This window comes from Leptonychotes weddellii, chromosome 5 (assembly GCF_054177405.1).
Source record: "Leptonychotes weddellii isolate Sample4059 chromosome 5, ASM5417740v2, whole genome shotgun sequence".
NCBI classification, from domain to species: domain Eukaryota; kingdom Metazoa; phylum Chordata; class Mammalia; order Carnivora; family Phocidae; genus Leptonychotes; species Leptonychotes weddellii.
In genome coordinates this window covers 112,765,878-112,779,699 of record NC_138373.1, presented here as the reverse complement: position 1 = coordinate 112,779,699, position 13,822 = coordinate 112,765,878, and the positions used below count along the sequence as shown (strand labels likewise).

Here is a 13,822-nt window from a genome sequence, read left to right as displayed (position 1 = left end):
GGGGGGCGCGGGAGAGGGAGAGAGAGAATCTTAAGCAGGCTCCACACCCAGCACAGAGCCCAATGCAGGGCTTGATCTCGCAATCCTGCGATCATGACTTTAGCTGAAATCAAGAGTCACTTATCTGACTGAGCCACCCAGGCATCCCTAAGATCTCCCATTTTTTTTTTTTAAAACCCTAAATTGACCCCACCACCCTTTCTACCTATGACCCAATTCTCTGCTTCCCACCATAGCAAAACTTCTCAAAATAGCTGTTCACACTTACAACTGCCTTATTTCCTCATCTCCTATTTAGGCCTATGGCATTAAATATTATCTATATACTTTATTTTTAAGATTTTATTTATTTGACAGAGAGAGAGACAGCACAAGCAGGCAGAGCAGCAGGCACAAGGAGGGGCAGAGGGAGAAGCAGGCTCCCTGCTGAGCAGGGAGCCCAATACGGGGGCTTGATCCCAGGACCCCAGGATCATGATCTGAGTCGAAGGCAAACGCTTAACCAACTGAGCCACCCAGGTGCCCCTTATCTATATACTTTAACTCCCAAAACTATCTCCCGCCCTGAGCTCCAGATTCATATATTCTACTATTTTCTTTAATATCTAAAAAGTAGCTCAAACTTCACATATATAAAATAGACTCTTGGTCTTCACTCTCAAACTGGTTTCCTTCTAATCTTTATCCTCTAAGTAAGCAATACCACTATCTATCCAGTTGCTTATACCCCAAACCTTTCAGGCAGCCTTGATGCCTTTTCCTCATCCCTGACATGCAGTCCATCAGAGCAAGTCAGATGGATTCTGAGATAAAAATCAAATTTTCTAAAATTATTTCAGAGGACTAGCCTGACTGGGTTGACTGGGGATGTAGCAACCCAGACAAGCAGCTGATCATCAGACTTTAAACACATGACTTTAAGCCCAGGAGACACTATATTAGAGTTCCGGAGTAGAGATAAATCGTACAGGACATGACTTAGGAGCTTACAGGTCCAGACAGAGATTCTGATGGACATTTAGCTCTGCAGAATACAACCAGGAGTCATACATGCTTAGCCTCCTGACATTTGCCTTTACAGAAGTTATGCATTAGAACTTTAAGATTCTTGGAAGATAAAGCTACAAGAGTGTACTATGGACCAAAGTAGAGTAGAGATGACCAAAGATTTGATCATCTAAATCAAAACAAATGCCTTATGACATTGTGGTATGTGGCTATGGCCCAAGGGCCCAGGAACCAATGCAGATAACACTACTAGGAGGGTGTTTCTAAATGATGCAATCTATGAATCTGACTCCCAAAGGGTCACAATCCCTGGGTTTTGTGTGTGGTGTGTAGGAGGGGTGGGAGGTGGGGATGGCTCCATAAATTATTTTTCAAATTTCTATTTTTTAAGATACATTGGGCCTTTCTCTACCTGTTCTCTCGCTCTCTCTTTTTTAAAGATTTTATTTATTTATTTATTTATTTGACAGAGATAGAACAGTGAGAGAGGGAACACAAGCAGGGGGAGTGGGAGAGGGAGAAGCAGGCCTCCCGCCGAGCAGCGAACCCGACGCGGAGCTCGATATCCAAAGGCAGACGCTTAACGACTGAGCCACCCAGGTGCCCCAGAATCTGACTTTAAAGATAAAGCCCAGAGCCATGAGCAGTTAGTGATAGCTTTATATTATAAGCTTCCTGATTACATGTTAAATGTACTTACTTATTTTAAATTTTTATTAATGAAATATAGTTGACATACAGTGTTATTTTAGTTTCAGGTGTACAACATAGTGATTCAATAATTCTAGGGGTACCTGGCTGGCTCAATCAGTAGAGCATGCAACTCTTGATCTCAGGGTTGTGAGTTCGAGCCCCACATTGGGTGGGGAGCCTACTTAAAAAAAAAATTCTACACATTACACAAAGCTCACCACTACATATGTAGTTACCACAAGCAAAGGAAATGAAAGGAAAAATAAAGTACTGGGACTACACCAAAATAAAAAGCTTCTGCACAGCAAAGGAAACCATCAATGAAATGAAAAGGCAATCTACTAAATAGGAGAAAATATTCGCAAATGATATCTCCGTTAGGGTGTTAATATCCAAGACACATAAAGAACTCATACAGGGGAGCCTGGCTGGTTTAATCAGTGGAGCATGCGCCTCCTGATCTTGGGGTTGTTAGTTCAAGCCGCGTGTTGGGTGTAGAGATTTCTCAAAAAGAAAAAAGAAGAACTCATACCACACCAAAAAACCCACAAATAATTCAATTAACAAATGGGAAGAAGACCTGAAAAAACATTTTTTCTGAAGAAGACACACAGATGGCCAATGGTCACAGGTAAAGATGCTCAACATCACTTAATCATCAGGGAAAAACAAATCAAAATCATGAGATACCACCTCACACCAGTCAGAATGGCTAGTATAAAAAGACAAGAAATAACAAGTGTTGGCAAGGATGTGGAGAAAAGGAGGGAATCTTCAGGCACTGTTGCTGGGAATGTAAATTGGTGCAGCCACATGGAAAATAGTATGGTGGTTCCTTGAAAAATTAAATATACTTACTTTTAAGTATATTTTCGTAAGTGTTTCAAGCGCTTACTAACTTTTCACAAACACATCTACACAGTTTCAAACAGAGCTTTTCTAGCTTTCTAGCATTTCAAGTTAGATCTTTTCAAAAGCATTTCATTTTTTGTGTTTCTAATAATGTTCCTTTCTGTATTTCAATAACCAACCTCCCTGAATAGAATCTTCTGCTTCAGAATTGTAATGAATTTTGCTCTACAGGGGATATCATGATAACAAGCTTGTAATATGTTAACTGCTCTGATCCAAAAAAGGGAGCATTTACTAGCTACATGCTTCTGAAACGTATATATAGCTTTTGCTTTTAATATAGATCCATAGCATTAGTAAAATTAAAGAACTTGAGTTTTATAAAACTTGTAAGAATTTTTAACAGAGGGGCGCCTGGGTGATGCAGTCGTTAAGCGTCTGCCTTCGGCTCAGGTCATGATCCCAGAGTCCCAGGATCGAACCCCGCATTGGGCTCCCTGCTCAGTGGGAAGCCTGCTTCTCCCTCTCCCACCCCCTCTGCTTGTGTTCCCTCTCTCGCTGTGTGTCTCTCTCTCTCTGTCAAATAAATAAATGAAATCTTTATTTAAAAAAAAGAATTTCTAACAGAAAAATAACAGCATCCTTAGATACCAATATCTAATTCCCTCATTACACACCATATACATGAGAATAAAGTTTAATTTTTGTCATAAAAGTTACTAAGACATTTTATAGTGAACTAGTTTGACCAGTTACTCATTATTTACAACATATTCAGCTTTAAATAAATTAGTGATACCTGACTTACCAAATATTCTTCTGTGCCATACAGAGAAACAAACTGCTCATCATCTTCTAATTCTCTAGCTGCGCCAAAATCTGTGAGTTTGTACACAGACTGCCCATCTTCCCCTATAACACGCATGATATTTCCTGGCTTGATATCGCGGTGTACTATGCCATTCTCTCGGAGATGATTCATTCCACCGACTTATTAAAATAAAACAAAGGAAATCATAATGTAGGCATCTACGTGTATGCACATCAAATTCATTCATATTCACTCAATATGTTTTTCCATAAGTTGGTCTAAAATCATTTTTACCAAAGAAGGAATAAACGGTATTTACATTTTATATCTCATGTCTGAGTAACAGAGTTTAAGAATAAGGATCAATATGGTCTAGGGAAGAGTCCAATCTCTCTTAATTAAGTACTATTAGGAAATGGAACAAAATGGTCTTAAGCATATGACTTCCTGAATTACTTTTAGTTATATACATGTGGGTAATCTGCCTAAACTTAAGAATAATGATTCCTGAGAAATTACCAATCTTTCACTACAGTTTCATATTTCTTTAGCTTGGGAAAAAATTCCATAAAAAAGTAAACTGCACTCAATACATAAAACAGTAAAAAAGTAATAGAAGCAAAGTGTCAGACTGGCTTCCACAGACCTATATTTCTTACATGCTTAAAGCTATTCTTCAAAGGTCATTTTCCTTTTTTTTTTAAGGGTAAAGGTGGCTACATTGCTGAAATTAAACTGTTCTGGCTAACTGACAAGCAGTGCCACTGTACGCCAGTATGAAAGATTTGACAGCTGACAGATGAATGTCCAAATATAACATATGAAAATAAACTTAGGGGTATCACATTCAATTATGAAAATTCAGGGTTACCGGTATACTTAGGAAGTCATCAATTATCTATAACTTCTACTTGGTTAAACAGGCTGTAGCATATATTATTTCTCTCTCCTCTTATCCTCGCCTAAGGGGTCTCCACACTGCTTCCAGTGTCAAGTTCAAGAATTCCCACTAACCTTATGCCTTCTTTATCACTGGACTTTTCCCATTCCTCAAATACTGATTCATTTCTCGTCAAGAAGATATTATTCCCTTTGGTTGCCATATTCTTTTTTTTTTTAAATAGCTTTGAGATAAAATTCATGTATCATAAAATTCAGCCTTTTAAAGTATACAATTGAGTAGTTTTTAGAAGAGTCAAAGTGTACAACCATCACCACTATTTTCAGAACATTTTCATTATGCCAAAAAGAAACCCCATACCCATTAGCAGTCACTCCTCAACTCTGCCATCCCCTCAAACCCCTGGCAATGACTAATCTGCTTTCTGTCTCTATGGATTTGCCTATTCTGAACATTTCATACAAATGAAATCATAAATATTGTGACCTTTGTGTCTGGTTTCCTTCACTTAGCATAATTTTTCAAGGCGCATCAATGTAACGGCATGTATCACTACTTTATTTCTCTCTTTTTTTTAAAGTAAGCTCTAGGCCCGACTCGTGACCCCAAGATCAAGAGTCACATGCTCTACCGGTTGAGTGAGCCAAGTGCCCCATTTTCTTTTTCATGAAGGAGTAATATGTCATTGCATGGATAATGGACATTTTGTTTATACATCAGTTGATGAACACCTGGGCTACTTCCATTTTTGGGTATTATGAATACTGGTGTACAAGTTTTTGTGTGGATATGTTTTTAATTCTTTTAGGTAAATACCTAGCAATGGAACTGCTAAGTCACATGGTAATTCTATGTTTAATCTCTTGAGGAACTGCTAAGGCTGTTTTCCAAAGTGGCTGTACCTTTTTACGATCCCACCAGCTGTATATGAGGGTCCAACTTCTTCACATCCTTGCCAACACCTGTTTTTGTTTTGTCTTTTTTTTAAATTAATTTATTTAAGAGAGAGAGAGAGACAGCACATGCATGAGTAGGGGGAGGTGCAGAGGGACAGGATCACAAGCAGACTCCCTGCTGAGCAAGGAGCCCAAGGCCGGGCTCGATCTCATGAACCTGAGATCATGACCTAAGTTGAAACCAAGAAGTGGATGCTCAACTGAATGAGCCACCCAGGCGCCCCTGTTTTATCTTTTAGATTTGGCCATGCTAGTGGGTATTTAGTGCTATCACTTTGTGGTTTTGATTTGCATTTCCCTAATGACAAATAATCTTGAGTAACTTTCTGTGTGCTTGTGGGCCATATATGTACATCTTCTTTGGAGAAATGTTTATCAAATCATTTACCTATTTTTATTTATTTTTTCTTTTTGCCCATTTTTAAATTGGGTCATTTGTCTTTTGATTAAGTTGTCAGGATAAAAAATCCTTATCAGATATACAATTTGTAAATATCTTCTCTCATTCTATGGGTTGTCTTTTCACTTACTTGATACTGTCCTCTGAAACAATGGTTTTTAATGTTGATGAAGTTCAATTTATCTATTTTTTCTTTTTGTATGTATACTCTTGGTGTCATATCTAAGAAAGTACTGCATAAAGGTCTTTGGTTTTGAATATAAAAATAATGTATTACTTTTAAAATTCTTATGTCATTAGGAGGACTTGGGTGGCTCAGTCGGTTAAGGGTCAGACTCTTGATTACGGCTTGGGTCTTGATCTTGGGGTCATGAGTTCGAGCCCTGTGTTGGGCTCCATGCTGGGTGTGGAGCCTACTTAAAAAAAAAAAACAACTCTTGGGGCACCTGGATGGTTCAGTTGATTAAGCACCTGCCTTTGACTCAGGTCATGATCCCGGGGTCCCGGGATCAAGCCCTGCATCGGGCTCCCTACTCAGTGGGGAGTCTGCTTCCCCCCCCCGTTCCTCTCACCACTCGTGCTCTCTCTCTCTGTCTCTCAAATAAATAAAATCTTTTAAAAAAAATTCTGTCATTAAATTATATACACCTATTATCTATAAAATCAGATAGACAAACGTACCCACATCTCGCAAAACAATTAAAAATTCAGACTCTGGTAGTCCATAGGCATTAGATGGCTCTTCTAAAACAGTGTATAAACTTCCGCATGGACAAAATTCCATAATAAGTACTTTATGTCTTGTTGTTGTCTGGAAAAAAAAAAAAATCACTGATTGGGACTCAAAAAGTAAGTTTTTATTACATGCTAGTACTTATCTGATTTCACTTAAACGTAGAATATACTACAATAACAAAGGCACTGTGAATTGCTTTACCTGGGATTTGTTAAATAAGTATTGACTATACTCATATAACGATTAAGATCTAAATTCCCATTGGATCTGTTTTTGAAGACGATCAAACCACCATGAAAGCTGGCTAAATCTGAAACAGAAAATCACTGCTACACTGTTATAATGGTTCTTTAAAAATTTCTAATACATAATAGTACATTTAGGACATTAATCTTCTAACAGATCTCTTAAAACACTTGAAATTCTTCTCATGACAAGTACTTTTACTTCAGGGAATAGAGTGCTAGCCTTAAAAACAAATGGCAGAATAGCTGAGTGGTCCCTTTCATAGCAAAGTGCTAGTCTGCAGATTTGCATTTGAGCTGCTTATTTGTTTTAAACCTTTTAACGTACCACTGATTGTAAGATACACTATCAATTTAGTAACAGCTTTATAGGGAAAAAGAAATACTATCAAATTACATATACACACTGATTATAAGATATATGCCCATTTCAGGAACTTAAAAATGTGATTATGAGTCTTAAAATCCAGTATTCATTTCCAAAAAAAATTTTGTAGTCATCTCCAATTTTTTATCCTTCCTTCCTCTTATAATTTTTTCTGCATATCCCCAAAATACTTTTATTTTTTTTTAAAGATTTTATTTACTTATTTGAGGGGGAGAGAGAGTGGGGGAAGGTCAGAGGGAGAAGCAGAGGGAGAGCACGAGAGGGGGGAGGGTCAGAGAGAGAGAGCACGAGAGGAGGGAGGGTCAGAGGGAGAAGCAGACTTCCTACTGAGCAGGAAGCCCAATGTGGGACTCCATCCTGGGACTCTGGGATCATGACCTGAGCCGAAGGCAGTCACTTAACCAACTGAGCCACCCAGGCTCCCCCCAAAACACTTTTAAAAACTATTTTATTTATTTTTAAAAAGATTTTATTTATTTATTTGACAGAGGGAGCGAGAGGGAGAGAGGGAGCATAAGTTGGGGGGAGGGGCAGAGGGAGAAGCAGACTCCTCACTGAGCAGGGAGCCCGACGCGGGGCTCGATCCCAGGACCCCGAGATTATGACCCGAGTCGAAGGCAGCCACTTAACCAACTGAGTCACCCAGGTGCCCCCTTTTATAAACTATTTTAAATTTCTCTACTATTGAGTAGTTATAAAAAGAGAAAAATAACTTTAAAAGACTTATTTTTATTTTTTTATTTTTTTTAAAGATTTTATTTATTTATCTGACAGAGAGACAGTGAGAGAGGGAACACAAGCAGGGGGAGTGGGAGAGGGAGAAGCAGGCTTCCTGCTGAGCAGGGAGCCCGATGCGGGGCTCGATCCCAGGACCCTGGGATTATGACCTGAGCTGAAGGCAGACGCTTAACAACTAAGCCACCCAGGCACCCCAAAGACTGTTATTTTTAAATAATGAAATAATACGTTGATTGTTGAAAATTTGGGAAATACTCATAATTCCATCACCCAGAGATAATTATGCTAGCATTTTGGTGCATTTCCCTTCAGTCTTTTTCCTGTATATCAAATCACATAAGAAATACACAACACTATTTGCACATGATGCTGTATATTCAAGATCACACTGCATATATACATTTTTTTCTTTTATTATTATGTTATGTTAATCACCATACATTAAATCATTAGTTTTTGATGTAGGTTCCATGATTCATTGTTTGCGTATAACACCCAGTGCTCCATGCAGAACGTGCCCTCTTTAATACCCATCACCAGGCTAACCCATCCTCCCACCCCCCTCCCCTCTAGAACCCTCCGTTTGTTTTTCAGAGTCCATCGTTTCTCATGGTTTGTGCATATATATTTTTAATCCTGTTTTTCTCACATAACCATATTCCCAGGTGATTAAAACTTTGGTAAATATCTCTTTTCATTACTGCTTAACTACTGTGTAGTGAAGAATAAATTTTACCCCAAGAGAGGTCAGGCTTTTGTCTGCCCTTGGCTACTAACAGGTGATTACTAGGTATCTGGAGTATCTTGTCTGCTAGAAGTATCTTTCTTTGAATGGGGGCTTTGGCCACATAACAGTCTAATGATGTGATTTTTGAGGGAGGTTTTAGGATGTGTACGTCCATCTCAATTTCCAAAGGAAATGAAGACTAAAGGTGTTAGCCTGAACCTCTGGAAAGGGCTAAAGACTAAAGGTCGGCCATGTAGGCAGTATGTGATTGAGTCCCAACACAAACTCTAGACACCAAAGGCTCAGGTGAGTTTCTGAGGCTGGCAATATTCTGTGCATACTGTCCTACATCAATGCCAGGAGGGTACTGTAACTATGAGGACAAGAAGATTCATGTTTGGAATCCTCCTACATCTGTCCTATGAATTTCTTCCTTTGACTAGTTCTAATCTGTATCCTTTTGCTCTAATAAAACTGTTAAGTATAGTGCTTTCCTGAGTTCTGTGAGTCATTCAACATTCTATTTTTTTTAAGACTTATTTATTTATTTAGAGAGAGAGAGCGCACAGTGGGGGTTGGGGGGAGGGCCAGCAGAGGAAAAGGGAGAGAATCCCAACCAGAGTGTGAAGGCCAACATGGGGCTCAATCCCAGGACCCTGAGATCATGACATGAGCTGAAATAAAGAGCTGGACACTTAACTGACTGAGCCACCCAGGCGTCCCGAGTCATTCAACGTTCTAGCAAATTATCAAATCTGGGGGCAGTCATGGGGAGCCCCAAATTTGTAGCCAGCGAGTCTGATGTGATGGTAGCCCTAGGGGACTTCTGAACTTGCAGCTAGTGTCTGAATAAGCACAGTCTTGGGGGGACTGTGCAGTAAGCCAAACTCTTCTGCAGCTGGTATCAGAAGTCTTCAACAAACCTGGCAGTCTGGAGGGCTACACTCTTAACCTCGAGCGTAACAAACTGAGTAACTATCCATCACATATTCTAACTTATTTAACCATTCTTTATCATAAACAGGGCAGCAATGAACATCTTTGTGCATAAAACTATAATTTACATTTCTGATTAGCTCCTAAGAAATACTTACTAAAAATGAAATCACTATTATAAGGAATATAAACTGCCAAATCATTATTCAAAAGGTGTGATTTGACTGATTACTCATGTCTAAAGGGGTCAAACTAAATTTCTATTTCCATTACTTCTAGATAATTTTCCTAATGACATTCTTTTTTTTCCCCCGAATTAACATTCTCTTTTCAGTTTCTCCCTAAAGTCAATTTTATCTTTTACATACTATATTAACATATACAGTATATATTTCATATACTATATTCATTTCTGGATTCCTAGGATTTTTTTCTTTTACGAAGCCTTCTTTCTATTGCTTGACTTCCCCCTTGTATAATTATGCCAATTTAATTTCACTTAGTTTTTATTTTTAGTAAAAATACTGGTAACCATATTCTTTACTCTTATTTCTTACACTACTTGCTCTGATTCCATGATACTTTATTTCCATTGTTTTATCTCTTCAAGAATCTTTGAGGAAAAAAAAAAGAATCTTTGAGGACAGAATATTTGGTTATATGAGCTCTAATTTTCACCATTTAAAAAAGCTCATTGTTTATAAAACAATTTTTTTTTTTTTTTAAAGATTTTATTTATTTATTTGACAGAGAGACACAGTGAGAGAGGGAACACAAGCAGGGGGAGTGGGAGAGGGAGAAGCAGGCTCCCCGTGGAGCAGGGATCCCGATGCGGGGCTCGATCCCAGGACCCTGGGATCATGACCTGGGCCGAAGGCAGACGCTTAACGACTGAGCCACCCAGGCGCCCCAAAACAATTTTTTATATTAGGTCATTTCTCCTGAATTGCAATATTTACAATAAATATGACAAGATTAACTAAAGCTTGACTACTTACCTCCTCTTCAATAGCAAATAATTTGACAATATTTTTGTGATTGAGTTTTTTTAACACTTCAAATTCTCTCATTTGAACATCCACTGGACGAAGGAAGCTTATATTATTAAATACTTTGATAGCAAATAAGTCACCAGTTTTCTAAAAAAAAGAGAAAGGTTTTATTTATTTATGATATTATAAAGCAGATTAAAAGGTACTATTAGAACTAGCTATAGCAATTTATCTGTCTTATAGAACACCCAAATATTTTTTAAAAATTTTATTATGTTAATTACCATACATTACATCATTAGTTTTTGATGTAGAGTTCCATGATTCATTGTTTGCGTATAACACCCAGTGCTCCATTCAATACGTGCCCTCTTTAATACCCATCACCAGGCTAACCCATCCCCCTCAGGCCCCTCCCCTCTAGAACCCTCAGTTTGTTTCTCAGAGTCCATAGTCTCTCATGGTTTGTCTCCCCCTTCAATTTCCCACCTTCCTTTTTCCCTTCCTACTATCCTCTTCTTTTTTTTTTTTTTTTTTTTTAAAGATTTTATTTATTCATTTGAGAGAGAATGAGAGACAGAGAGCATGAGAGGGAGGAGAGTCAGAGGGCGAAGCAGACTCCCTGCCGAGCAGGGAGCCCGATGCGGGACTCGATCCTGGGACTCCAGGATCACGACCTGAGCCGAAGGCAGTCGCTTAACCAACTGAGCCACCCAGGCGCCCTTCTTTTTTTTTTTTTTTTAACGTATAATGTATTATTTGTTTCAGAGGTACAGGCCTGTGGTTCATCAGTCTTACACAATTCACAGCACTCACCATAGCACATACCCTCCCCAATGTCTATCACCCAACTACCCCATCCCTCCCACCCCCCACCACTCCAGCAACCCTCAGCTTGTTTCCTGAGATTAAGAATTCCTCATATCAGTGAGATCATACGATACATGTCTTTCTCTGATTAACTTATTTCACTTAGCATAATACCCCCTAGTTCCATCCACGTCGTTGTAAATGGCAAGATTTTGGGTTTTTTTAATGGTTGCATAATATTCCATTGTATATATATATACACCACATCTTTTTTTTTTTTAAAGATTTTATTTATTTGACAGAGAGAGACACAGCGAGAGAGGGGAACACAAGCAGGGGGAGTGAGAGAGGGAGAAGCAGGCTCCCGGCCGAGCAGGGAGCCCGATGCGGGGCTCGATCCCAGGACCCCGGAATCATGACCTGAGCCGAAGGAAGGCAGATGCTTAACGACTGAGCCACCCAGGCGCCCCTACCACATCTTCTTTATCCATTCATCTGTTGATGGACATCTTGGCTCTTTCCATAGTTTGGCTATTGTGGACATTGCTGCTATAAACACTGGGGTGCACATACCCCTTTGGATCACTACATTTGTTATCTTTGGGGTAAATACCCAGTAGTGCAATTGCTAGGTCATACGGTAGCTCTATTTTCAACTTTCTGAGGAACCTCCATACTGTTTTCCGGAGTGGCTGCACCGGCTTGCATTCCCACCAACAGTGTAGGAGGGTTCCCCCTTCTCCACATCCTTGCCAACATCTGTTGTTTCCTGACTTGTTAATTTTGGCCATTCTGACTGGTGTTAGAACACCCAAATATTTTTAAGCATAGGTAACTATACTAGAGCTCTTGATTTCTTTTTTTTTTTTTTTAAAGATTTTATTTATTTATTTGAGACAGAGAGAATGAGAGACAGAGAGCATGAGAGGGAGGAGGGTCAGAGGGAGAAGCAGACTCCCTGCCGAGCAGGGAGCCCAATGCGGAACTCGATCCCGGGACTCCAGGATCATGACCTGAGCCGAAGGCAGTCGCTTAACCAACTGAGCCACCCAGGCGCCCCTCTTGATTTCTTTTTAAAGCTAAAATCAGTCAGCTGCTCCAAATTTCTCTCAAATTGTATGCTTTGGAATGAAGAAAAGGCTATTTTCTTTCATATTAAAAAGCTTCCGGGGTGCCTGGCTGGCTTAGTCAGTGGAGCATGCAACTCTTGATCTCAGGGTCGTGAGTTCAAGCCCCACACTGGGCCTACAGCCTACTTAAAAATAAATAAATACATAAAAGTTAAAAAAAAGAAAAAGCTTCCATTATGATACATGAGGCAAAGACAGTCACTGACATATAAGAGCTCTAATAATACCAAATGTGAAAGTATATTTTAAATAAGAAAGTGGAATTTAGAAGGGTTTCTCCAAGTCTAATAATTTAAAAACTAAACAGGAAAAGAGAGATTGAAAACTATACTCCATATATGAAATTTCATTAAGAAGCTCAAAGTAGGGATGCCTGGGTGGCTCAGTTGGTTAAGTGTCTGCCTTCAACTCAGGTCATGATCCCAGGGTCCTGGGATCGAGACCCATGCTGGGCTCTGTGCTCAGTGGGGAGCCTGCTTCTCGCTCTCCCTTGGTCCTTCCCCCTGCTTGTGCATGCTCTCTGTCAAATAAATAAAATCTTAAAAAAAAGAAACACTCCCTAGCTGCAATACTGTGCATGTAGATGTGCGTATAGATGTGCGTATGGAAGTAGGAGCTGGAGTCGGTTGGGTTTAAGTAGCCTATCCTCATTGGATTGCATCACTGCTGCCTTGGAGATCTTTCTGCGACTTCACCTAGATGACTAGGGCAGACTGTTTCTTTATAGAGCCTTCTCTTGGAGGATCAAAGACATTTCCTTTTCTCTATGGATATACCTGCAGCACCCCACTCTCACTCTCTCATGGCATACTGAAGTAGATTGCACAGAAAATTACAATGCACAGCTGTAGCTGGGAGGGACTCTTAGAGGTACAAATATATGCTTCATTTCAGGTAAATGTTACCTTCTTATGTTCTTCATATTAACTTCATTTACTTTCTTTAAAAGATTTTATTTATTTGACAGAGAGAGAGAGAGCACAAGTGGGTAGAGAGGCAGGCAGAGGGAGAGGGAGAAGCAGACTCTCCACTGAGTAGGGAGCCCAACGTGGGCCTCGATCCCAGGACCCTGGGATCATGACCTGAGCCGAAGGCAGACACTTTACGACTGAGCCACCCAGGCGCCCCTTTCATATTAACTTTACTTTAAGGCTCTCTTTCAGACTTCTCCACTTCCTTCCAGTCATTCTAATTGGCAAGCCTCTCCTTGGTGGTCAGTCCAGATTCTGAGTTTAATCTTACTTTCCCCATAACCCAAGGGTGAACTTCCCTGGAGCAAGTGGAAAGATCATTTCCTCTTTGACTTCGGGGTTCAAGCACCACGTGCCTTAACATATTTCATGGCTGCCTGTCTGTCAGGATCTCCGTGCTGTGCCTGCTTTGATACCCTCTCCACAGCTTTCCATACAGATTCACTGCTCATAGCCATGATTACCTCAGAAGCTCACAATCTTTTTCTGTCAGAATCTCATGTTCTTTTTCTCACTTCAGAATCTCAT

The 13,822-nt window shown here is 39.7% G+C and overlaps 1 protein-coding gene across 2 annotated transcripts in view; it reads right to left on the bottom strand.

Moving 5' to 3' along the window:
- Positions 1 to 13,822, bottom strand: part of TBK1 (TANK binding kinase 1) — a 39,976-nt gene that overhangs the window by 21,428 nt on the left and 4,726 nt on the right. Inside the window, exons 3-5 of one of the 2 annotated variants that reach the window (XM_081821997.1) lie at positions 10,390 to 10,530; positions 6,303 to 6,432; positions 3,362 to 3,543 (exon numbers count right to left, since the gene is read on the bottom strand). In XM_081821997.1, the coding sequence (XP_081678123.1) occupies positions 3,362 to 3,543; positions 6,303 to 6,432; positions 10,390 to 10,530 (453 nt within the window). Of the gene's footprint in view, positions 1 to 3,361; positions 3,544 to 4,378; positions 6,198 to 6,302; positions 6,433 to 10,389; positions 10,531 to 13,822 lie in introns of those variants that run through there. The other variant, XM_081821998.1, reaches the window with a different exon arrangement.